The 24,427-nt window shown below is 38.9% G+C and overlaps 1 protein-coding gene across 6 annotated transcripts in view; it reads right to left on the reverse strand.

Moving 5' to 3' along the window:
* DMTF1 (cyclin D binding myb like transcription factor 1) overlaps positions 1 to 22,137 on the reverse strand; it is a 47,988-nt gene extending 25,851 nt beyond the window's left edge. For 3 of the 6 annotated variants that reach the window (XM_053608780.1, XM_053608779.1, XM_053608775.1), the window contains exons 1-5: positions 21,949 to 22,137; positions 11,169 to 11,291; positions 9,044 to 9,160; positions 6,654 to 6,776; positions 2,930 to 3,024 (exon numbers count right to left, since the gene is read on the reverse strand). In XM_053608780.1, the coding sequence (XP_053464755.1) occupies positions 2,930 to 3,024; positions 6,654 to 6,776; positions 9,044 to 9,152 (327 nt within the window). In that variant the 5' untranslated portion in view covers positions 9,153 to 9,160; positions 11,169 to 11,291; positions 21,949 to 22,137. The other 3 variants (XM_053608776.1, XM_053608777.1, XM_053608778.1) reach the window with 3 other exon arrangements.
* Between the last annotated feature and the right edge of the window lie 2,290 nt (positions 22,138 to 24,427).

Consider the following 24,427-nt stretch of genomic DNA (forward strand, 5'->3'; position numbering starts at 1 on the left):
TTTCCAAACCTGAGAATTTAGACAAATTAGATCAGTAGTCCCCAACTGTGGCAGCACCAGGGACCAGTTTCATGAAAGACAATTCTTCCACGGTGTGGCAGTGGGTGGGGGATAGTTTTGATTTGGATCTATAAATAATTAATTTATATGGTCTCTGTGCAGTCCAACCTCTCTGCTAACGAGACTCTTTATTTGCAGCTGCTCCCCAGTACTAGCATCACTGCCTCAGCTCCACCTCGGAACATCTGACATTAAATTATACAAAACATGCATTAGATTTTAAGAAGTATGCAACCTAGATCTCTTGCTTACACTGTTTATAGTAGGGTTCAAGCTCCTATGAGAATCTAATGCTTCCAACAATGTGAAGGAGATAGAGCTCAGGCAGTGCTGAAAGCTACAGGGAGCAGCTGTAAATATAGACAAAGCTTTGCTCACTTGTCTGCAACTCTCATCTCCTGCTGTACAGCCTCGTTCCTAACAGGCTGCTGGTATCAGTCCCTGGCCAGGAGGCTGGGGACTGCAGTGTTAGATGATGTCTTGAAGTCCCACAATTTTCAGAATTTTTTAAGATCTGACACGAGTTATACATTAATAAAGGGGGACACAGAGCTATCAAAAGACCCTTATACAATACACACTTTAAGAACTATAATGTAGGAAACATTCTTAAATGATCTTCTCTTAATCAATTAGATAAAAGACTCCAGTTCTCAAGGTATGTTTATATAGCAGAACCCATTACATAAATCTTATAAGCTGGTCATATTAATTAACTGCAATTTTTGGGACAAACTTAATGTCTTATGACCCAAATTGTCCTAATGTAGAGTCACAATTATCACTAAGTCTTATAGTGTCTATCATGTAAATAGCCATCAAGTGAGCAAATAATTAAATGGTAACAGTAACATTCAACGCTGTCAATAACAAATGAATTCAATGAATACAGTAGAATGTAGTAGACCATATAGCTTTAAGGAAAGAAGTGAGAGCTAAGCTTGAAACATTCAGTAATCATACGAAACACCTTGGTGGTAAGGGCATGGGGAAGGGTTTCAGCTCTCAACACGAGAACACGAGAGCTCAAGAGACAAGAGCATTAGTGACTGGCAGTCTACACTGTGGTGCAAATAGCCACAAGATTACATCTTTAAGAAGCTGCAGGAGAAGGTAGTCAAAAGAGAGCTCATTCTTTCATGGACCCACTTACTCTCTTTCACTCCTCCTGCCTGAAGAACGCCTGGACAGCGTCTCTCTACAAAAGACTGCTGAGATATATTCTTCTAAGACTGCTTCTCTCCCTCAAATACTGTCTCTCTCTCTCCCTTCTGCTAAGGCAAACAGCCCTAAGGCATCTAAGGGTAATTGTTCATGAACAAGATAATAGCACAGCAGTCCGCATCTGGACACTAGATACGCCGGGCCAGAGACCTGGCCAGTCCCGGGCCCCAATGGTAGGAGACTTCGGTACTTTGAAGAGTATCTATCTATACTTGGTATATAGTTATTAATAAGCTTTATAGTATTTTGTCCCCATTTTCACTACTTTATGCATAAATCTTTTAAATTTACTCAGATTTTTATTTAATATGCTGTTGCTTTTTAAATGAAGTCTTGGTGAGCTGGTTGTAGGATGGATTTCATGTCTATAATATGGATAAGGCTTGGAAATCTAAAAACAAACATTCAGTACACTGAAGACCTGTTGTAACAATATATTGAGACACTTTGTAGTTTCTGATTATTTTTCAAGCTAGTTTCATCACTGGAATGAGACAGAACATTAACCACCAAACTTTATCTGCTCAATCTTACACTAATCAGGTTGTAAACCAAATCAGATAGAGGGTGCCAAAAAAAAGTATACATATTTGAAGCTAGGAAAAACCAAAACTGTAATACTCAAGGCATGTCTGACTTTTGCAATTACAAGATACAATGAATTTAACAATCTGAATACAGTTTTTTTCCTTTCTTAAATGTGTATGTACGTTTTTGGCACCCTCTGTTTGCATACAATACACATATGTGTACTTTAATGTGCTGAAAACTATATAAAAGTGAGACTACACAGTCTTTGAATCTGGGATGACTTTGATAATAAGCCCTATTTTGAAGGAAAGGTCAGTTCAATTGCTCAAGGGGTTTGGGGGGAAAAAAAATTGCTATGCAAATCACCCACTAAAATCCAACAGCAGATTATGAGGATCTCTGGCCTGGCTCAAAGCTGTTTGAACCAGACTCATTCTCTTGGAAATTGTGAGATACTGGAAGTACTCTGAAGCTCATTATTGCAAAAGGTTCACACTGCACATACCAGAGATGTCCTTTGTCCTTGATATTTGCAACTATTATGCTTTTAAATGAAGAGGCATTGTGATGTTTCATTAATGTAAAATGATACACCTCTACTTTAAAAATATTTTTTATTAAATAAAGAGATAAAGCAATAGGGCAAGATACTAAAAAAGAAAGGTACAATCAGTCAAAGATAAATATATAAATGAACAAAGAATTCTGATTACTTCTGGCAGAAGTAATTTAGCTAAGGCTCATATGAGACAAAGAATGTCACGTAAGAAGGAATTGTTAGGTCTGTTACTACCCAACCTCAATACACGAAACATTACTACCACAACTACAAATGTTATTTAACAGCTCAAGTGAGATCATTACATGTAGATAATAAACGCATATGCATCATCTCCTTGTTCAACAAAAGGAAACCACTCTACAGGGAATACATTTTAAAACTCTTTGGTTACAACTGAGATTCTAGGTGGGGACTAGAAATCTGAATGAAGTAATAAATCAACTCAATTTTGTGGCTGCTACTTCCTCAGATGAAATATATTCTCATCATTTAATCTACTAATCTATGTGTAAAGGATCATTCTCCTGAGGCCAGTTAAAAGATTTACTATACCTGGATCTGTGTCACAGTCCCCTCAGTAATCTCATCATCTGCCACCTCTGTGGTTGCGGTCATGGTCACCTCAAAGCTCGGATCATTTTCTGAAACTTCAAGAAAAGATAGAGTAGTTCATCTCTAGAATAATAATGCCAAGTACTAATTATTCTAAAAATATCCATGGTAAAACATGACCATCTAATTTCCTAACATACTTCATAGAGTATTTCATATGTTTAATAAATATTATATACCTAATTCCTACAAGATATCGATCTAGGTGCTGGGGATACAGCAATGAGCAAAATAAACAAAAATCCTGCCTTTATAGACTTTATATTCTAGTGGGGAAAGACATAAGATGAACAAGATACCATGTTGCACCATAATTAATATAAAGGAGGAAAATACTAAAGCAGGAAAGGGAATGTATTGGGGTGGGGAAGTTTCAAGTTTTAGACAGGGGGCTAGAAAAACTGATCATGACTTTGAACAAGGTGAGGAAGGAAGCTACACTTGCAGGCATCCTAAAGAACATTTCAAGGACAGCCAAGTGCAAAGGCTCGCAGATGGGGCATATGCTTGAAATGCTCATGGCAACAGCAAGGTGGCCAGTGTGGCTACAGAGAACTGATTAATAACAGCAGAAGATTGTGAAGCCTTATAAGTCATTGTAAACACTTTAGTAGAAAACCATTCAAAGATTTAATAGAGTGATATAACCTGATTTTTATTTTAACAGGATCACTCTGGCTGCTATGGAGGAAATAGTCTAAAGGGCAGCAAAGGCTGGAGTGAGATCAGTTAAGAGGCTAATGCAATAATCTAAATAAGACAGGTCAGTGCTTTGGACTAGGGCAAAGGAAAGTGAAGAGTGGTGAGTGGTTCAAATTGTGAATATATTTTATTGTGAATGTATCCAATATGATTTGCAGAAAAAACAGATATGAAAGAAAGAGCCAAGAGTAACATTAAATAAGTTTTGTATGAAATCTGAACTACTAGAATAATAGATTTGCTATTAATGAGATGAAGGAGGCTATTAAAGAAGCAGATTTAAGGATTTAGGAATTTTCAGGAGGTCAGTTTTAAACACATTAGTTTTGAGATACCTACTAAACATCTAAAGTTTAAGAGAAGTCTGACCTGGAGTAAATCTGGTAGTTATCATTACACAGCATTTAAAACCATTAATTGAGATCACCTGTAAAGTGAGTGAAAACAATAGAAAGTAATCTAAGGACTGAGTCTTGGAGTGCTCTGTACTTAGAGGTTCAGGTGACATGAACAAGTCAACCTAAAAAAATGAGAAGGAATGGACAGAAAAATAGGTTTACCAGAAGACAAAAGATAAATGTTTCAAAGAGGAGGGGTTAATAAATATTGTCAAAACTTCCTAACAGATTAAGTAAAATTAAGACTTAAGAAGATCTCTGGAGATGTGGGAAAAACAGTTTTGGCTAAAAGATGAAAGCCTGATTAGAGAGGGTTTAAGAAAAATAGAAGAAATGAAGGCACGTCCAGGCAATTTTCATGGTATTTTGCTTTAAATACCAAGAAGAGAAACCGAGGAAGATCCAAAAGTGAGCTGAAGGGACTTTTTAAAGAAAACAAACAAACAAACAAAAACCCCCATAACAGTATATTTGTAATGCTGATGGGAATGGCCCAGTAGAGAATGAAAAACTGAAGATTCAGAAGAAAGGAAATAACTACTGGAATAATGTCCTTGAGTAGGCAAAGGGGATGAAATCTAAACAGTGGGCCAGTAAACAGAGGGCCTTAGTGAGGCCAAAGAATAGAATATATGGACATAGATGCAGATGAGGGAGGGTGTATTTGTGGTAGTGGAAATTTATAGAGATTATTTTCCAGTTACTTTAATTTTCTCAGTGAAGAGGGAAGCAAGGTTACCAGTTCAGAGTAAAAAAGATGGTGGTATCAGGAAGTTTCAGGGCATAAGCAGCAGTCCTCTCAGTGAGAAAAAACACTACAGAACTGGTGAGCAGCATTATGAGCCCACGATCAGGAATTTAAAGTGAGACCAGTCAGCTTGCTTGTGCCTTTTTTCTCTAATCCTTTTCAATTAGCTGCATTGGTATACAAATAGGCAAAGATAGATTTAGACAGGTTTATGGTTTCACCAAAGAACAATGAAGTGAGAGAAGGAAAAAGGACTCGAAGAAAAAGTGAGTATAATGATTAACCATGAAAGTGCAACAGGGTAAAGAGGAAAGAAAGGATACAAGTGAAGAAGGAACAATCAAACAGTGAAAAGATCAATGGGTCTCAGTAAGGCAAAAGACGACAGGAATTAAACAGTACTAGAGAAAATGAGCTGGAGAGACAGAAGTAGTGGTAATAAAAATAGCAAGTCTGAAAAAGATCACAAATGGACAGTAATAGGTAACGAGAGAGGTAAAGGGAGCAAATAAACACAGAATAAAAGAAAGAGGCTAAGGTCCTCAAAGAATCATCTAAATGATTATTATAATCACCATATAGTTATAACTATGAATGGGGATGAAGTAAATGTAGTGGTAAGACAACTGCAAAAAGAAGTGTTAAATGAGCTAGACTGAACAACATGAGAGTCAAGGCCCAGACAGATAATTTCATCAGTCTTATCACTAAATACTAGGCTCCAGAATGTCTTCATAATATGGTGATTATTATGACCCAACATTAACACTAATCAGCTCATGTGCTTTCTTGTCAGAATATCTGTATTATCTTGGGCTAAGTGAACGAGGCTATAAAAGATTCAGTTTAACACTATAAAACAGAACTAAATACCTAGTTTGAACTTACAAACATGAATGAGGCATTCTACTTTAAGCAAATGAATCAACTAGTTGATGTCTATCAAAATAATCACTTAAAAATTCTAGTTTAGAAAACATTCATATAGAATTACATCTGTACAGATACAGATAAGCCAATCAAGTTTTAAAATTAAATCACAACATGACAGCCAAATTACTTAAGATTTAAAAAACTTAAGAATCGTCATTAAGGAAAGAATTTTTTTCTTTTTTTTTTTTGGAGACAGAGTCTCACCATGTCACCCTTGGAAGAGTACTGTGACGTCACAGCATACAGCAACTCCAACTCCTGGGCTTAGGCAATTCTCTTGCCTCAGCCTCCCAAATAGCTGGGACTATAGGTGCCTGCCATAACAGTGGGCTAGTTTTTCTATTTTTAGTAGAGATGGAGTCTCACTCTTGCTCAGGCTGGTCTCAAACTTCTAAGACTTCTGAGCTCAAGCAATCGGACCTGCCTCCCGCTTCAGCTTCCTAAAGTGCCAGGATTACAAGCGTGAGCCATTGTGCCCAGCAGAGCATACTTTGCCAAGGAGGGCAAATACTGTTCTTGGGAAGGCAGTACGTATGAAAAACATTTTAACATCTTTATGAACAAAGCGTATGTACAGTGCATTTAAAAAATACAGTATCTACCTTTGGGGCTATACTATATGTTTCATGTAGGAAGAATGTGATTAGAAAATAATGCCTAAAAAGGCTCCTTTGGGGGTACTAAAAAAACAAGTTTGAAAAGATTAAATTAGGCAATATATGTAAAAGTATTTAGAGATATGCCCTGCACATAATACTGTTAGTTAAAAAGAAGTTTTTTCACTAAATGAGGAGAAAAGCAATGTCCTAGAAATGCCAACTTATTTCTTGTAAGCTAAAATTATTTCAAAAGGGAACTCTATATTCTTAACACAGTGACTTACGTGGAAGTGCAACAACTGATATGCAAGGAGTAGAATCATCAATACTCTGATCATCCTCAGAGGACAGACAAAGCCTTTTATGTGGAGGTTCAGTACTATCTTCTGAGTCTATTTCATCTACTTCTAATGGAAGAAACAAACAAACATACATCTCAAAAATTTCAAACCAATGAGGAAAAACCAAAATCTCTAATTAGTAATGACTCTACAACAATTTTCTTATTCATAAAACAATTTTCTTACCTATTTGTTCATTTAACTAAGCCTAGTTGTGCAAACGAGTCAAAAGGACATTGCTTTCTCTATGCCTAGGTATTCAACTTCTGAAGGTTTCTTGAAGGAACTGTCTTAAAACTTAAAAGAGCAAAGGAAGTCAGGGGAAAATTACTATTCCTTCCAGCAGCAGAAGCAACATGTGCAATGGCATGGAGACATGAAAAGCTTAAGATATGTCAAGAAAATAAAAATAGTGTGTACTGCTAGAATACAGGCATATGAAATGTAGCAGGAAGTGAAGCTAAGAGGGAAATGATGGGAGGCCTATGTGCCAAATGAAAAAACTTGTATTGTGCTCTGGAAACCATGGAAAACTTTTATGCTATTCTGTCTCATCAAGGGTTTCATCAGTAGTTTGAAAAATGAAATTATAGGTGGGAGACCAGTTAAAAAGCTGTTAGAGCTATCCTGATGAGAAATGAGAATCTCAACTAAGGTGGACTTGAAACAGAAAGGAAGAAATGGATTCAAGAAGCACACTACTATCAACAAGTCTTCGTATGGAATAATGTGGGAGATGAGAGAAAGAATTTCTTCTCAATCACTGAGTAATGAAATTAACTAGGAAAGGAAAAAATAGAGGTTTAGGAAATGCATGAAGAACTATTTGGGACATGGAACTTAAGGTGCCTATGAGAAGCACAGAGAATTCAGAATAAAGATGAAGTTTGAGTCATTCTAATAGGTAAGTGCAAGTTAAAATCATGAATTTGAATTAAATAACCCAGGGATTATGTACAGAGAACAAAGACAGAACTTGCTTGGTGTGGTAGCTCACACCTGTAATCCCAGCACTCAGGGAAGTTGGGGTGGGTGGATCACTTGGCTCAAGAGTTAGAGACCAGCCTAAGCAAGAGTGAGCCCTCATCTCTACTAAAAATGAAAAACTGAGGCAAGAGGATCGCTTGAGCCCAAGAGTTTCAGGTTGCTGTGAGCTATGATAGAGATGGAAGGGTTACAAAGTGAGACTGTCTAAAAAAAAAAAAAAAAGTTGAGTAAAGATAAACTTAAAAACAAAATAAATATAAATAAAAAAAGTAGAGACAGAATCACCAGCCTCAAGGCTGTTTAATCTTAATCATTATAGATAATCATATTAAATCTTACTCAAATAGTTATGTGACATTCTCTAACACAGGTTCTAACAAAAATGTCCTATTGGCAATGACAGGACTACATTTTCTTACGTACGAAACATACTGCTTTTATAAATATACTCTATACCAAAATATATAAAGGAGAAAGTGTATTGTAATAGTATCTTTGGAGGCCAACAGATACTATTTACAAAATAGCAATGAAATTGATAAAGGCTAAAATTTACAGTAAATTAAAAAATAAAGGGCGGCGCTTGTGGCTCCGTGAGTAGGGCGCCGGCCCCATATGCCGAGGGTGGTGGGTTCAAACCCAGCCCCGGCCAAACTGCAACAACAACAACAAAAAAAATAGCCGGGTGTTGTGGCGGGTGCCTGTAGTCCCAGCTGCTCGGGAGGCTGAGGCAAGAGAATCGCGTAAGCCCAAGAGTTAGAGGTTGCTGTGAGCCGTGTGACACCGCAGCACTCTACCCAAGGGCGGTACAGTGAGACTCTATCTCTACAAAAAAAAAAAATAAATAAATAAAAAGTATATTTAAAAAAGTAAAAGCATGAATTAATTCATACTCCAAAGAGATAACCTTTTCTTTTTCTTTTTTTTTTTTTTGAGACAGAGTCTTATTTTGTTGCCCTCGGTAGAGTACAGTGGCGGCATAGCTCACAGCAACCTCAAACTCTTGGGCTCAAGCCATTCTCTTGTCTCAGCCTCCCAAGTAGCTGGGACTACAGGCAACTGGCACAATGTTGGGCTATTTTAGAGATAGGGTCTTGTCCTTGCTCAGGCTGGTCCTGTGAGCTCTGGTAATCCATCCATGTCTACCCACCGGAGTGCTGGCATTACAGGTGAGAGCAACTGCGCCTGGCTGAGGTAACCTTTTTTTAATGTACTTGCCTACACTCATAGACACCTATTTTCTTATCTGGGCAATAGAGATCAAAAGTGACATGGAATTCAAAAATCCAGAAGAGTCACAAGTATCATCAGTTTTTTGTTGATGATGAGCCGTCAAGTTCTCTTACCATTCTGAGGGCAATGAAGAATAAGGTTCCCTTCTGTGTCCTGAGTCAAAGTCACAGAGTTCACAGTTTCTACTGTTACTGTGTCAGAATCCTCTTCAACTGTGCTCATACTCAAATCTATACAAAAATAGATTCCAGATTAGGATCTTAAAAATTATTTCCAGATAACATTAAGTGCCCCCTGACTCCCCCCACTAAAATACCCCATCAATTTATTTGGGTTATCTATCTACCTGTAGTATCAGTTCAGATTTCAAAAACTGCCTTTCACAAACTTTTACTCATTTATAATTAGATGTAATAATCTGCAAGAATCTCACTGCTCTGCTACACTTTAAAAACAGCATTTATAATACTTTTAAAGTATTTTTACCACATTTAACAAAAGAGAAGCTGTTTATTTGAATTCCTTTGTTGTACCAACAAAACTCTTAACACTTTTTGACTATGTTTTTCTTTTTTTTCCTTCAGAGACATGGTCTTGCTTTGTTATCCAAGCTGGAATGCAGTGGCATAATCATAGCTCACCACAGCCCTGAATTCCATTCTCCCACCTTAGACTCCTCCCAAGTAACTAGAACCACAGGTATGTACCACCATATCAGACTAATTTTTTAATATTTTTGTAGAGATGGGGTCTTGCTATTTTGCCTAGGCTGGTGTCAAACTCCTGGCCTCAGTGATTCTTTTACCTTGGCTTCCAAGAGCACTGGGATTACACACGAAAGTGACTGCACCCATGTAATTATGTTTTTACTGGCAGCTTTGTAGGTATTTAATTTCTGATTCTTTAGCAGAATATTGGCTAAAACTGTTATCTTTATCTAAGAATTTTTCCAAAATACAGGTATTTAAGCTCTAGAGTCTGAAAAACAGGAACACAAAGTAATTCTTCTGTTTCCCCCCATAATATTAAAACAAGCACATACATTCATTGACCAAATTACTTTTCTAATAGATATGGCATGAGGCCTTCTTTTAAAACAGTAAACTCTTCATTGTTCAAAGTGCCTTCACCTTCTACTCTACATAAATATTTTCTCTTATATAGACAAACTGAATGATCAGAGTCTTAGAACACAATGATTGGCATGGGGAAATATATTTGGATTTTAATCAACAGCCTAGCTGAAGTCTCCAAAATCACTTTATTATGTTCAATGGCATTTACCTCACTTTTGATCTAGTTCACATACTTTTCCAACTCATCACTCAATATTTATTTGGCTTTTTTTAAAAATAGAGACAGGGTATCACTATGTTGCCCAGGCTAGAGCACAGTAGTTATTTAGTATACTATAGTCTCAAACTCCTGAGCTCAAGTGAGCTCCTTCTCAAGTAGCTAGGCCTACAGACACATCACCATGCTTGGCTCTAACTGACTTTCATACCCAAGATATTAGTCCATTTGTATATTTATCATTGAAGTGAATATATTTTCCTTTGGCAGGAAAATGGACATATATTAACATTCACGTGGTGAAGATTTAATTATTTAAAATTTTACTATAAAAATTACTGATTGAAATAGCCAGGCGTTGTGGCGGGCGCCTGTAGTCCCAGCTACTCGGGAGGCTGAGGCAAGAGAATCGCTTAAGCCCAGGAGTTAGAGGTTGCTGTGAGCTGTGTGATGCCACAGCACTCTACCAAGGGATATAAAGTGAGACTCTTGTCTCTACAAAAAAAAAAAAAAAAAAAAATTACTGATTGAAAAGGACATCGTTCATTTTATAATGGTAATGATCCTATCCCCAAAACAAAGATAAATGGTAATCATGATCCAGTTTTTTTTTTTTTTAAATTCAGACAGTGTTTTACTTTGTTTCCCTAGTAGAGTATGTTGGTGTCATAACTCACAGCAATCTAAAACACCTGAGCTCAAGCAATTCTCTTGTTTCAGCCTTCCTAGTAGCTGGGACTATAGACGCCTGCCACAATGCCTGGCTATTTTTTTTGTTTGTTTGTTTGTTTGTTTAACAGGCCCAGGCTGAGTTTGAACCCACCAGCCCGACTGCATGAGGGTGGCGTCCTAACCACTAAGCTACAGGCACCCAGCCTCATGATTCAGTTTTGACTGATATTTGCAAATCATGAGATGAAGTCCTTGCAACAAAGGCAGACTTACCTAGACAACAGATGGATAAGCTACAGCCCTTCCCACAGAATCACGTCGCCTTCCCTTGGCCACCAGCATTACTTTCATGTTATCCAGATTGTTTCTCCCCCATGTTCCTATCTCTGCAACAGTCTGAAAAAGTAACAGCATCATACAATGAGGCTTGGTAAGAACAAACAATTGCATAGTAGCAGTATGCTGATGACACTGCAGCCACAAGCCTCTGTGATATCTCAAACAGAAGAGTAAAACAAAACCATAATTCTTTTTTGGTAGACTTCTGTATTACTCCATGAAGAAAGAACAGAAATGATGAGATCTTGTATCTACTAAGTACAAACATTTTCTGGGGGGAAAAAAGGTTCAGTTATGCTAGCAGGTCTACGAACTATAGACTTTTGTACCAGTGTATGACGTGACCTAATGCATTTATCAATCAATATAGTACCATAAACGTGACCAGTAACTATGGTTTTCTTTATAATGATTTATTAACTTCTGTATGATCAAATTTCATTTTAAACCATCAAAATTATATATTATCTATTAATTCAGAAACCATTTTTAAGATGACAGGTGAACAAAAAAAAAAGGAAAGAAAGAAACCATAACCAGGCCAGAAAAGATAAATTACAAGTTTTTGAATGCAGTATGAAACCTTAAGAAAACTGAAATGTTTTTTTTTTTTTTTTTTTTGTAGAGACAGAGTCTCACTGTACCATCCTTGGGTAGAGTGCCATGACTTCACATGGCTCACGGCAACCTCTAACTCTTGGGCTTACATGATTCTCTTGCCTCAGCCTCCCAACCAGCTGGGACTACAGGTGCCCGCCACAACACCCGGCTATTTTTTTGTTGCAGTTTGGCCGGGGCTGGGTTTGAACCTGCCACCCTTGGCATATGGGGCCGGTGCCCTACTCACTGAGCCTCAGGCTTTTAAAGGTTTCTTGTAACAGGCTTTTATCTCTATTCCCAAAGATCAATCAAGAATAAGCACAGGATTTGAGGTCCAAGAGTATATTTTAACCAAAATTATGGAGAAAAAGTTCCATTCTAATTAGAATGCCTCTCTAGGATGGTTGTATTTTAGAATTACTTTACCTAAATGAATTAGCAGAGGAAATGTATACATTTTGTTAGAGAAAGCTCCAATTAGCTATTAGATTTCATGTTGTTCTCATTTCTGAACCTATCACTTTTTTTAGTAGCTAGTTTGTTTGCAGTACTTACTGCAAAAGAGAGAATTTCTTTTCTTTTTGAAAACAGACTCTTTACTCTATCACTGTGGGGTTGAGAGTTGTGGCATCACATAGTTCATGGCAACCTCAAAACTCTTGGGCTCAAGTAATCCTCTTGCCTCAGCTTCCCAAGTAGCTGGGACTTACAGTGGCAACCACAATGCCTGGCTAGTTTTTCTATTTTTGGTAGAGACAGGGGTCACACTCTTGCTCAGGCTGGTCTGTTACTTCTGAGCTCAAGCAATCCCACCCGTCTCAGCCTACCAGAGTGCTAGGATTACAGGCATGAGCCATGATGCCCAGCTGCGAAAGAGAGACAAATGTTTTTAAAAGGTTAAAACCATCTATAAACTTTCCAAACTAAGAATTTTCTTACTCTTTGATGTAGCTATTTCTAACCTTATTCCTTGCACGCACAAGGTCTGACAATTAAGTTCACAAACTCACCCTAGAAAAAGTACTGCATTTACAAGTACTATATCTGTTGCTATCACTATAATCACCTTTGAAGTACTACCCCTGCACTGACATGAGTGCCTAGTTCACCCTTCAAAGCAATTTTGTAACTCTTTAACTGGAATGGCCATCAGAGCTGTCATCGTATTACTGATGCCTAAAATGTCATCAAAATGTCTTCCTTTCCACATTTCCTTTATCTCAGGGGAAGAAAAAAAAAGTCACGGGGGGTCCAGATCAGGTGAGTAAGGAGGGATTCCCATGTAGTTATTTGTTTACTGGCTAAAATCCCCTTCATAGACAACACGATTTTTGATAGAGACGGGGTCTGCTGTATTGTCATGATGCCAGAGCCATGAGTTAGTGGTAAAAAGTTTTGGTGTTTTGTCTAATTTTTCATGTCACTTCCAAACAAATTCATAAGGAACACTCCCTCTGATATAAAAAATGATTAGCAACATTGTTTCAACTCTTGATCTGGACTGACAGAACTACTCTGGTGGTGGCTGACTTTCACTGTACACTTTGACACAGGGTCATATTGGTACAACCAATTTTCATTACCAGTGATATAACACAGCCTAAAATATACTCTTGCCTCTCCAAAAGGTCTAGGCAAACTTCTACTTTCCTTTGCGTTTATTAATCAGTGAGCTTGCTTTGGGACATTTTTGCACACACCTTTCTCATGCCAAAATTTTCAGTAAAGATTTTCCTGTTTATCTATGTTTAGATGATCTATGTGTCAATGATTTTGACACATAATTTGACAAATTTTTGCAAGGTCTTCATCAGTTCTGCTTGTTATTGGCAGCCGCGACCTCTCCTAATCAGTGACACGTTCTACTCAGAAAAATGTTTAATCCATTTCTACACTGCTTTTTTATTCAAGGCATTATCCCCATAAACTTGATTAACCTGTCTCTGATTCACTTCCAATCTTGCCAAGTTTAAAAAGAAATTTAATGTTTGTTAGTTGCTCTAATTCAAGCTCCAACATTCTTGCCACAGCACACAAAAATATGCAAAAATGACCACCACTCTGCAAGATACCATCACACATCCACACAACCACAACTGTGAGACAATATAACAAGATTCCAATGTATGAAACCCTATGGAATTGTTTGTACAGTGTTGCCAACATAACCACACAGTGGCAAGTTCATGAAATTAACTGTCAGAACTTGTATTAAGTGATACATGACTGCAAAATACTTGGTTGTTTTTAATTTTTCCCTTCTCCCTTTGTAATGGGATACCCTATACATGCTATTTTTACACTAACTAGATGTAAGATAAACAACGACGAAGGAAAGAAAAGCATAGCAAAATACCCTAATAAGAAAAAAATACCTGAGGGTAGGAGCAAATCTGAATGCAGTGAGGGAGACCATGGAAGGACTTTCTGCTAGAGACTTCAAGAATTTTTAATACTGCCTTAGAAACTTAGTGAATTTGTGTAAAGCTTTGTGAAGTACGAATTAGCCCCAAAGCCTTACCATCAGTTATTAGGGAGCTTCACAAGCCTACTGAAATACTAAAAGCGGCTGAAAACCTGACAAGCTTTCTGGAGAAATCCTAATGAGATATGTCAAACTGTCCAAGAGATTTGAAAATTTCAATGTAGTCAAGAACATTCAAGGAAATTAGTACAAGCAACAATGTAGAAAATTTTCCTTTTTGAAGGAATTATAGGCCGGGCATGGTGGCTCACGCCTGTAATCCTAGCACTCTAGGAGACCCAAGCCAGTAGATCGCTGAGCTCACAGGTTTGAGACCAGCCTGAGCCAGAGCAAGATCTTGTCTCTAAATATAGCCAGGTGCCTGTAGTCCTAGGTACTTGGAAGGCTGAGGCAAGAGGATCGCTTGAGCCCAAGAGTTTGAGGTTGTTGTCAGATATGCTGCCATAGCAGTCTACTGAGGGCAACAAAGTGAGACTGTCTTAAAAAAAAAAAAAAATTATAGCATTATATATCAGTAGAGTGGCTTACAAAAAGACCTATTAGATACGTTTATATTGCATTTTATTTCTTAACAGTTCAATGCTTTGACATTACTATGTTTATATTTATGTATTCCTTATAGCTCAGACAGCTTTAGTTTCTTAAGCAGTCTATCTGATGCCCACATCTGCTATACCTGGATGAAGTATAGCGGAAAACATCAGTAATGATATGTATAACTTGTTGACATTTCCATTATAAACTTTAATTTTGAATAGTTTATGTATAATATATGTAACTAGATTTTTTTGTATTGGGCTGGAAGCAGGATTTTAGCCACCATTATGAATTGACTTAATTATGTATATCAGAACTATTTTTTTGAGAGAGTTTTATTATGTCACCCTTAGTAGAGTGCTGTGGTGTCACAGCTCACAGTAACCTCAAACTCTTGGGTTTAAGCGATTCTCTTGCTTCAGCCTCCTAAGTAGCTGAGGCTACAACCACCACAATGCCCAGCTATTTTGTAGCAGCTGTCATTGTTGTTTAGCTGGCCCCTGCTGATTTCGAACCCATTAGCCTTGGTGTATGTGGCTGGTCCTGTAACCACTGTGCTACGCGTGCCCAGCCAGAACTATTGTTTTTTCAAAAAGCTTGAAAAAAATTTCTTATAATTGGCTCTCCGATGAATCGTTTTTTAAAAGCTTGCCAGGCAGTTAACAGTGTGAACTAGATCACTTTTGTATTGATTGAAAAATAAAATTTTTAGAAACTTAAGATTTTAACTAAGTGCTTGGCTATTATTTGTAGTTTGAATCATTTAACTGTGAAGAGAGTATTAGCTGGGAATGTTTTTCATTAGTTCAGAATGTTTTTCAAAGTTTTATAGCCTGTAAATGAAGGCCTAAAAAATAATGTATAAAATTAAACACAGGCAATGTGCAAAACTCCTGTGTACTTTCATTACATAAAAGTAACTTCAGTTTACCTAAAAAAAACCTAGTTTCAACAGCAATTAAACACTTTCTCAAGAAATCAGTTCCATGGGCGGCACCTGTGGCTCAAGAAGTAGGGCGCCGGTCCCATATGCCGGAGGTGGCAGGTTCAAACCCAGCCCCGGCCAAAAAAAAAAAAAAAGAAATCAGTTCCAGTTATTAAAAACCACCCAGATGTTCTGTATTAAGAATTATTAAGATGGGGCAGTGCCTATGGCTCAAGGAGTAGGGCGCCGGCCCCATATACTGGAGGTGGCGGGTTCAAACCCAGCCTTGGCCAAAAACTGCAACAAAAAACAAAAAACAAAGAATTATTAAATTTGGCTTTATAAAATCATTGTCTCTCACTCCTTGCTCTCTGCTTTCTCATCTCTTCCCCCACTCTTCCCTCTAATATAAAATAAACTTGTACTTTTATATCCTAAAAAAAAAATCATTGTCATTATTTTAACCTTTGAAGTTTTTCAGACAAGTGGAAGTGGCTTTAATAAGACTTAGTAATATTTAAATAGCTACCTTTTCTTTTTAAAAATCTAAGCTTGCAGACTATTTTTTAAAAATAGTACATTGTTATTTATAAAATCACAAAAACAATTCTACCAAACTCCAAAATTTGTATATGCTTCTAGGTCATAAAAGTTGACAGATTTATCACTTGGTGGATTATTTATGTGTGAAACAAAGCAGGAAAATAAACTAAGAAGAAATTATGTTTACAGAGGACTCCTTTAATCCATCACATTTCTTAAATGCAAATGTATTTATAATGCAAACATATTTGTAGTGCAGCTTAATACTTAAGAAACCAAATGATACAACTGCATTTGTGCACGTTGTCAATGACAAAAATATAACCACTTTATAAGTAAAAAACCCCAAAAACCCCTGAAATGTGGCTACAAAATGTTTATTTATTTTTTTTTGTAGAAACAGAGTTTCACTTTATGGCTCTGGATAGAATGCCATGGCATTACACAGCTCACAGCAACCTCCAACTCCTGGACTTAAGCAATTCTCTTGCCTCAGCCTCCCAAGTAGCTGGGACTACAGGCGCCCGCCACAACACCCGGCTATTTTTTTGTTGCAGTTTGGCCGGGGCCAGGTTTGAACCCGCCACCCTCGGTATATGGGGCCAGCACCTTACCGACTGAGCCACAGGTGCCGCCCGGCTACAAAATATTTATAATGGAGTTCTTATATATCTTTACATTTGAGAAGTATATTTGTTTTCATTTATAACTCCCAATGAATAAGACCTTATTTAATATACACTAACCTGGTAGAACAAAAAGAAAGAGATAAAGAAATATAAAGTACAAAGAACTCTTCTGGGTCTGTTATTTAACACAACTTAAAGATAAGAATTTAAGATTGAAAGATAAGGGGCGGCGCCTGTGGCTCAGTGAGTAGGGCGCCAGCCCCATATGCCGAGGGTGGCGGGTTCAAGCCCGGCCCCGGCCAAACTGCAACCAAAAAATAGCCGGGCGTTGCGGCGGGCGCCTGTGGTCCCAGCTGCTCGGGAGGCTGAGGCAGGAGAATTGCGTAAGCCCAAGAGTTGGAGGTTGCTGTGAGCCGTGTGACGCCACGGCACTCTACCCGAGGGCGGTACAGTGAGACTCTGTCTCTACAAAAAAAAAAAAAAAAAAAAGATTGAAAGATAAGAATTAAGATTTAATTCTTAATTGAATTAAAGATCAATGCCGGAATGAAGAGTAGTGTGAATGACTCATGTTAAGTTGTAAAAGCAAAAACTTAGAAGGGGATTTGCTTAGTAATGTATAATAAAGGACATGAAAGATGTTTTAAGATATTTTTATTTAGAAAGAATGAAACTCTTTGCTAACTAGAAAATTTTTGTAGGTGATGGCTAACAAATCCTGAAGATGAGTACACAGAGGGATTTACAGACATGGCCTCAGAATAAATACACTATCTTCATAAGCACCAATTTTATTTAAGATAGGAACACTTCACACTTGAGGCAGAATGTTTTAGACTACAATCCCAAGCCTCTTGGGATATTCTTCTCTGTATTTACACCAGCCCCGGTGTATGTGGCCGATGCCCTTACCACTGAGCTATGGGCACTGAGCCTGAGCACTAAACTTTTAAGCAAGGCATCTTCAAAAACTCTTGGAAAGGAAACAAATGATCTTCACATATCTGATTTATACTGAAGTTGATTTTTAAAACACATTTCCTCAGCAGTTACTAAAAAAGGCAGTAAATAAACCTAATGAGCATTTCTTCTGCTACGTAACACCTGATGGTAAGTGAATGACTGACCACCGGTGCTTAGAAGAATGACCTGACAGCATAACTAATCAAATTGACATTTTAAAAAATGGAATGACATAAAAAAGAAATTAAGTTGTTCATAAAGAGCTCTCCAGTGTGCTTTTTCTTGACAACTTCTGGTATTCAGTCTTGGAACAGGCTGTTTTCACAAACTTGAAAAAGCAGATATGATCAACATGTTCCTTCTTTATTTAAACTTACATTTACTTTTACAGAATCAAAAGCATACACAAAATCTATTTCGCAATTTCTATCACAGGAATTCTCAGAAAACAAAAATACCACCAAGAAAAAGAAGAAACCACACAGAAGCAAACAAATGCCACATACATTTGATTATTATCTGTATTCTACATTTAACACTTGGCAATCACAGTTTAAATAAAAATCATTTAGTTTTTCACTTGTTCTGATTGTCTTCTATCACTTAGAAATTAAAAATATCTTTTGGAGGTGAAATTGCAAAGCCCTTAAAAGTCTTGTCAGTTTCTAGGAAATCCTTTTAAATGGAAAAAAAAGTACTGAAAATGGTGATGAGAAAATGGGGTATGAGAAATGAAAACTCAGTTCGGCACAACAGTTCATGACTGTAATCCCAGCACTTTTAAAGGCTAAGGCAGTAGGATAACTTGAAGCCAGGAGTTTGAGACATCCAGATCCTATCTCTAGAAGTTGTAAGAAATACTAGCCAGACATGGTGGGGTGCACCTGTAGTCCCAGCTAATGAGGCGGCTAAGGCAGGATGAATGCTAGTACCCACGTGTTTTGAGGATGCAGTGAACTATGATCCTACCACTGTACTGTAGCCTGGGTAACAGAGCAAGACCCTATCTCTGAAAATAAGGAAAACTCCATTCCAGAAGGCAGGATACATCTGCGTTAAACAGGCACTTTCTATATATGACATAAAGAAAATAGAGCATAACCTTTCCTAAATTTTGCTGCTGTTTTAAAGTTTTGATGTCTTTCCAACAGATAGGTATTTAATAAAAGTGATACAGGACATCAATACTTTCAAAACACCCGTAAGCTCCCTCAATATCTTAACCCCTATGTGCCAGGCTGTAAATCCTGAGGGACATTCATTTTATTTTATTCATCTTTACTGGTGTTAATTTAAGCCAATGCCTTTAAGTGAAGCACGACAAAAGTAAGCGCTTAAAAACAATGAGACATGGCTCCTGCTAGTAGCTCAGTGGGTGCCAGCCACATACACCCAAGGTGGCAGGTTCAAGCCTGTCCCAGACCTGTTAAACAAAAATGACAATTGCAACCAAAAAAAATAGCCGGGTGTAGTGGCGGGCGCTTGTAGTCCCAGCTACTAGGGAAGCTGAGGCAAGAGAATCACTTAAGCCCAAGAGCTGGAGGTTGCTGTGAGCTGTGACACCACAGCACTCTACTGAGGGTGACATAATGAGACTCTCACAAAAAAAAAAAAAAGGGGTCTGTAGATGTTGGAAAGATAAATGAAATTAACAGAAAGATCATCACTATGTGGGTATAGTTGTTTGTTACTTAAATTCTAAGTTAGTAATATCTAACCATATAAATACGCCCCTTCAAAGTACACTTGAGGTTGAATGAGAGAACCACCTTTCCTCATCTAAGGAAAAAAAAGCACCTGGAAAAAGAGGACTCAAAAGGCTTAAGAGGACACATACCTATTTTTGATGATTCTCTACCAATAACCATTTACCAGCCATGCTCTGCTTGCAAAACTCAAGTCCTAACCCCAAAACTTTGATTTCTCCTCCTTATTAATACTGGTACTAAAATCAGAATATTAAGAAAAAAATATTTATATAGTACAGTCACATAACTGCTAAAAGAATGAACTTTAAGTTCTTTGAAGTATGCAATGCCCAGTACTTACTGATTAAATGTTGATGAAGACAGGGCAATAGCATTTTGGCTCCAACATCTAGCTCAACTGCAATCAAATAGAGATTTCACGCAGAATATGCAGGATCTATATCAGTTCCAAAAAGCATATTTTGGGGTGAGTCTATCAACTAAAATAGTGGAAAAAAAATATTAGCTTGTTTGGTGGCACATAGAAGCCCCTAGTATACAGGGAGTTAAAATGATAAAAATCACCACGAAATCATGACACATATTTTTCTTCATAAATGTACAAACATTGTTATATTTAGATAGGATCAAGGTTTTCGTGTTTTGTAAATGAAAACAAAAAACCCAATTCTCACACATAATTGTATTCTCGCCCTATGACAATCTTTGTAACGAATGGAATGCAATTTTAACCTTTATTTTTTCCTAAACTATACCTAAATTTCTGAATCGTAACCAAATACATTAACTCTTACTTCTACGACACCATCTCAGTTAAAAGGCTAAGATTTTTGGCGTTATCACCATGGTCAGGGTCTTTAAATGTTAAAGCACTAATAAATTACTCAAATTGCTAACAATTAAAATATAGTAATCCTCATAAAGTAACCAGCTTAAAGAAATCTGAAGTAATGGGAAAACATGGAAATCCTTAACTGAAAATGAAAGATGGATTTTATATATGTAAAACTTCTCAAATAATGGAAAATATTTTACTGGGACTGGGGCTTAAAAGCTACAAATGGTTGTCTACCACGAATAAAAAATATAGGTATGACAACAAAAAAATCCAGCGACATTATTTTAAGCTTAAAAACACGGCATTATTATTGATTGCACAGAATATATGGCGTAAGATGTTCCCAAAAGCAGCCTCGCCTGTCAGAAAGTACGTACACAAAAGAAATCAAGATTTTTGTACGTTTTCTTTAAAAAGAAAAACATAAAGATGAATCAAATTGCGAGAAAAGAAAATTCAATCAGGGAAAGGAAGGGATTCTGACTCAGATTTCACAGGATTACCATCCTTTCTTTATCCACACCGAAAATTTTTATGAAAACCTGTATCATTCAATTGGGTAGAACGGCACTTGGCCACTTCAGCTCTCAGATCTACTCCAGAGACCGGGGTAAAACGGTACCGCCCTGAACAGATTCCCCAAAGTACATTTTAAAGAACAAAGTGGATTTAACAATTTTACGAAACTTGCTTGGAACTCGGCATAGTAACGACAATTACTACTTTGCAGACGCAGTGTTCCTCCGCTCCCCTGGGATTCTCCCCGCACCCCATCCCACGTCCCCCTTCCTTTAAAGGGGACTCAGGCTGACAGAGACGGGTTCGGCCAGAAATTCCCAGACTCTCTGCCCAGACTGGGAACTGCTGAGCAAGGCTGAACCCAAAAGACCCGAAGGAAAGTCTAAGACGCCAACATAAAAAGGAAAAAAAAAAAAGGGGGGTGTGTGGGAGAGTAGAGATTATGGCGAGGCCCGCCCCCACTCTCTCAACCCCACCCAAGCCCACCGCTCCCTCGCTGGACCACATAACAAAACCAGAGAGGTAACAAAAAGACAAAATAAAAAAAGCAACACTACGAGAAAATAAGTAAGGCTTACTTGTCCCCACTCCCCAGGCCAATTCTCTACTTAGGCTCCGGCTCACCCCACCCCCCCAGGGGTCCCGGCGCCATTTAGCTCCTCCGAAGCCGCCGCCATTTTCCGCCCCCGCCGGATCGCGGCTGTGCCTCGGCGGCCGTTCGGTCCCCTGCTCTGCAGCCTGAGCCACCGCCGCCGCCCGGCCCCGAGAGGGAGGCCCTGGACTGAACGTGCGGGGACTGCAGCTTCAGCGTCAGGGAAGCCCGGCTCCGACCCCGCCCGCGGTGCCCAAGCGCTGGCAGCTTGCGCCAGCCGGCGGGATCTAGCGGGCAGCTAGGGGGCCGGACAGGCTCCACTGGGCGGAGCGGCCCTGGCGGCGGTTGGGACCTGAAGGTTCCATCGCACTTACTTCCTGTTTTGGGTCCGGGCACTTTGGAAGAACCAGGATGGAGGCTCCAAAAAATACCAGGATGGAGGAAGCAGCCACGGGCGAGAGTGGCTGCAGCTGGAGTGAGCGAGCGCCACGAGCCACCGGAAACGGAGCTGCGCCCGCGTCCCGCCCCCAGGCCCCCGCACGCTCCCCCGCCCCCCGACTTTCTGGCTGGGCGGCCCTGCGTTCCGGCTGTTGCGTCACTTCCGGCATGTCAGCACGTGAAAAAAAGTCCCGGGTTGCTGCACTTTGTGTGTTGTTCTGTGTGGCGGTGGTTGTACGTTCTTCTCGGTTTTTCTGGGGCGTCTGGATGGGATCTCACTGTTCTTGCTATAAAGGATTTTTTTTTTTCCTTTTGCGCAAGTATGGTTCCTCTGCCTCTGGAGATACTTAGGCCCTGCGGGCTAATTTTCATAATTCCTCGTGGTTTCTGAGCGGAGGGAGCCGCGGTGTGGAATGAAAATAAACCGAATTCTTGAGTACAGAAAAAAACAGCGAGTGTTTTATTCTTGATCCAAGGCACTTAAAATATGGTTTATCAGGGTTGGTCATTTGAAACAATTCTTGATGAAAAGTGTCCTCTGTGTTACTTCGTTGTTACACTAGGAAGGTGCTCTTCTGTTGTGCGCAGTTCTCAGCCGCTCCTCGACTTACGCTAGGGTTTGGAGCTCCACCAAAGCAATTGTAGATCGAAAATGCATTTAGTACCCCGATAAACGAAAGGGTAAATAAGCCTTTGGATTTGAACGTGTAAGCCAACATTCTTTTAGTGCTTATGCGTCAGTTAAGTGCTTTACATATATTAAACTCTAATGTCACAAGTGCCAGATGCATCACTGCGGTTATTTTGAAGGTGTCCAAGTGCACAGAATAAGTAGTAGAGTCGGAATCCAAGCTTCAGCTTCGGCGCTGTGTTCTGAACTTAGCTGCTACTGCACAAGGTGCACCTTGGCAATAGTCTACCCACAAAGAAAACAAATTATCCCAGTTTGCAGTTACACACACACACACACACACACACATACATTTTCTTTTTTTTTTTTTTGCAGTTTTTGGCCGGGTCTGGGTTTGCACCCGCCACCTCCAGCATATGGTGCAGGCGCCGCCCCAGATATTTTTATTTCATTGGAGATTGGACATGTTTGACCAATTTTCCGAAGTGTCAAGAGCAGCTTTTTGTTGTGTCTTGGTAACTATTACCAATTTGCGGTACTCTGTGCATTCTGGTGGAGTTACGGCGTGTATCATTTCATTTTCTAATGAGTACATGTTTATGTAGGCATTAGAGTCATTCACGTGAATGTGAATCTTGGCTTCATTGCTTAAGAGTGGATTTGGCACTTCACCTTCCTAAGCTTAATTTATTTTAGAAAAATGAGGGTAATAAGATCTCCCTTCCAGAATAAGGTAGACCACATACTTTGCACAGAGCCTGACATATGTAGTAAGCATTAAAAAGAGAAACTGTTAAACGCCTGAATCAGAACCTCTCACTGTGCAGTTCCAATGAAATAATTACATATGCAAAATTGTTGGCTTTAATATTTATGAAATGGTTCTTAATTTGCAACTTTTAAAATAAAGCATAAACAAATAGGATTGTTTTCAATAAGACATAAAATGGTGGTTTTTAATTATAGTCTGTCCATTGTTTTCTGCAAAATCTTAGGTCAGCCTGCACCCTGCTGTTCATTGTGTTAAAAGTCCAGTGCATCCTCCTAATTAAATTCTCTCTTTCTACGTGAGTTCCTTTTCCTAAGGTCAGTTGAAGAAGACAAGTGTATTTTTTTTTTTTTTTTGAGACAGAGTCTCATGCTGTCGCCCTGGGTGTAGTGCCAGTGGCGTCACAGCTCACAGCAACCTCCAACTTTTGGGTTTAAGGGATTCTCTTGCCTCAGCCTCCCAAGTAGTTGGGATACAGGTGCCTGCTACAACGCATGGCTATTTTTTTTTTTTTTTCCAGTTGTCGTTGTTTTAGCTGGCTTGGTCTAGGAACTCCACCAGTCTCCGTGTATGTGGCCGGCGTCCTACCCACTAAACTATGGGCGCTGCCAACACAAGTGTATTTTAATATTAACTTAATACTATGTATTAAAAAGTAAATCTGGGGCGGCGCCTGTGGCTCAAGGAGTAGGGCGCCGGTCTCATATGCTGGAGGTGGCAGGTTCAAACCTAGCCCCGGCCAAAAAAAAAAAAAAAAAAAGTAAATCTGGTGGCACCTGTAGCTCAAGCGGCTAAGGCGCCAGCCATATACATCAGAGCTGGCGGGTTCGAATCCAGTCCGGGCCTGCCAAACGATGACAACTACAACCAAAAAATAGCCGGGCGTTGTGGCGGACGCTTGTTGTCCTAGCTACTTAGGAGGCTGAGGCAAGAGCATCGCTTAAGCCCAGGAGTTGGAGAGGTTGCTCTGAGCCATGGCACTCTACCCAGGGCTATGGCTTGAGGCTCTGTCTCA

Source organism: Nycticebus coucang, chromosome 11, assembly GCF_027406575.1.
Source record: "Nycticebus coucang isolate mNycCou1 chromosome 11, mNycCou1.pri, whole genome shotgun sequence".
Classification (NCBI taxonomy): Eukaryota; Metazoa; Chordata; class Mammalia; order Primates; family Lorisidae; genus Nycticebus; species Nycticebus coucang.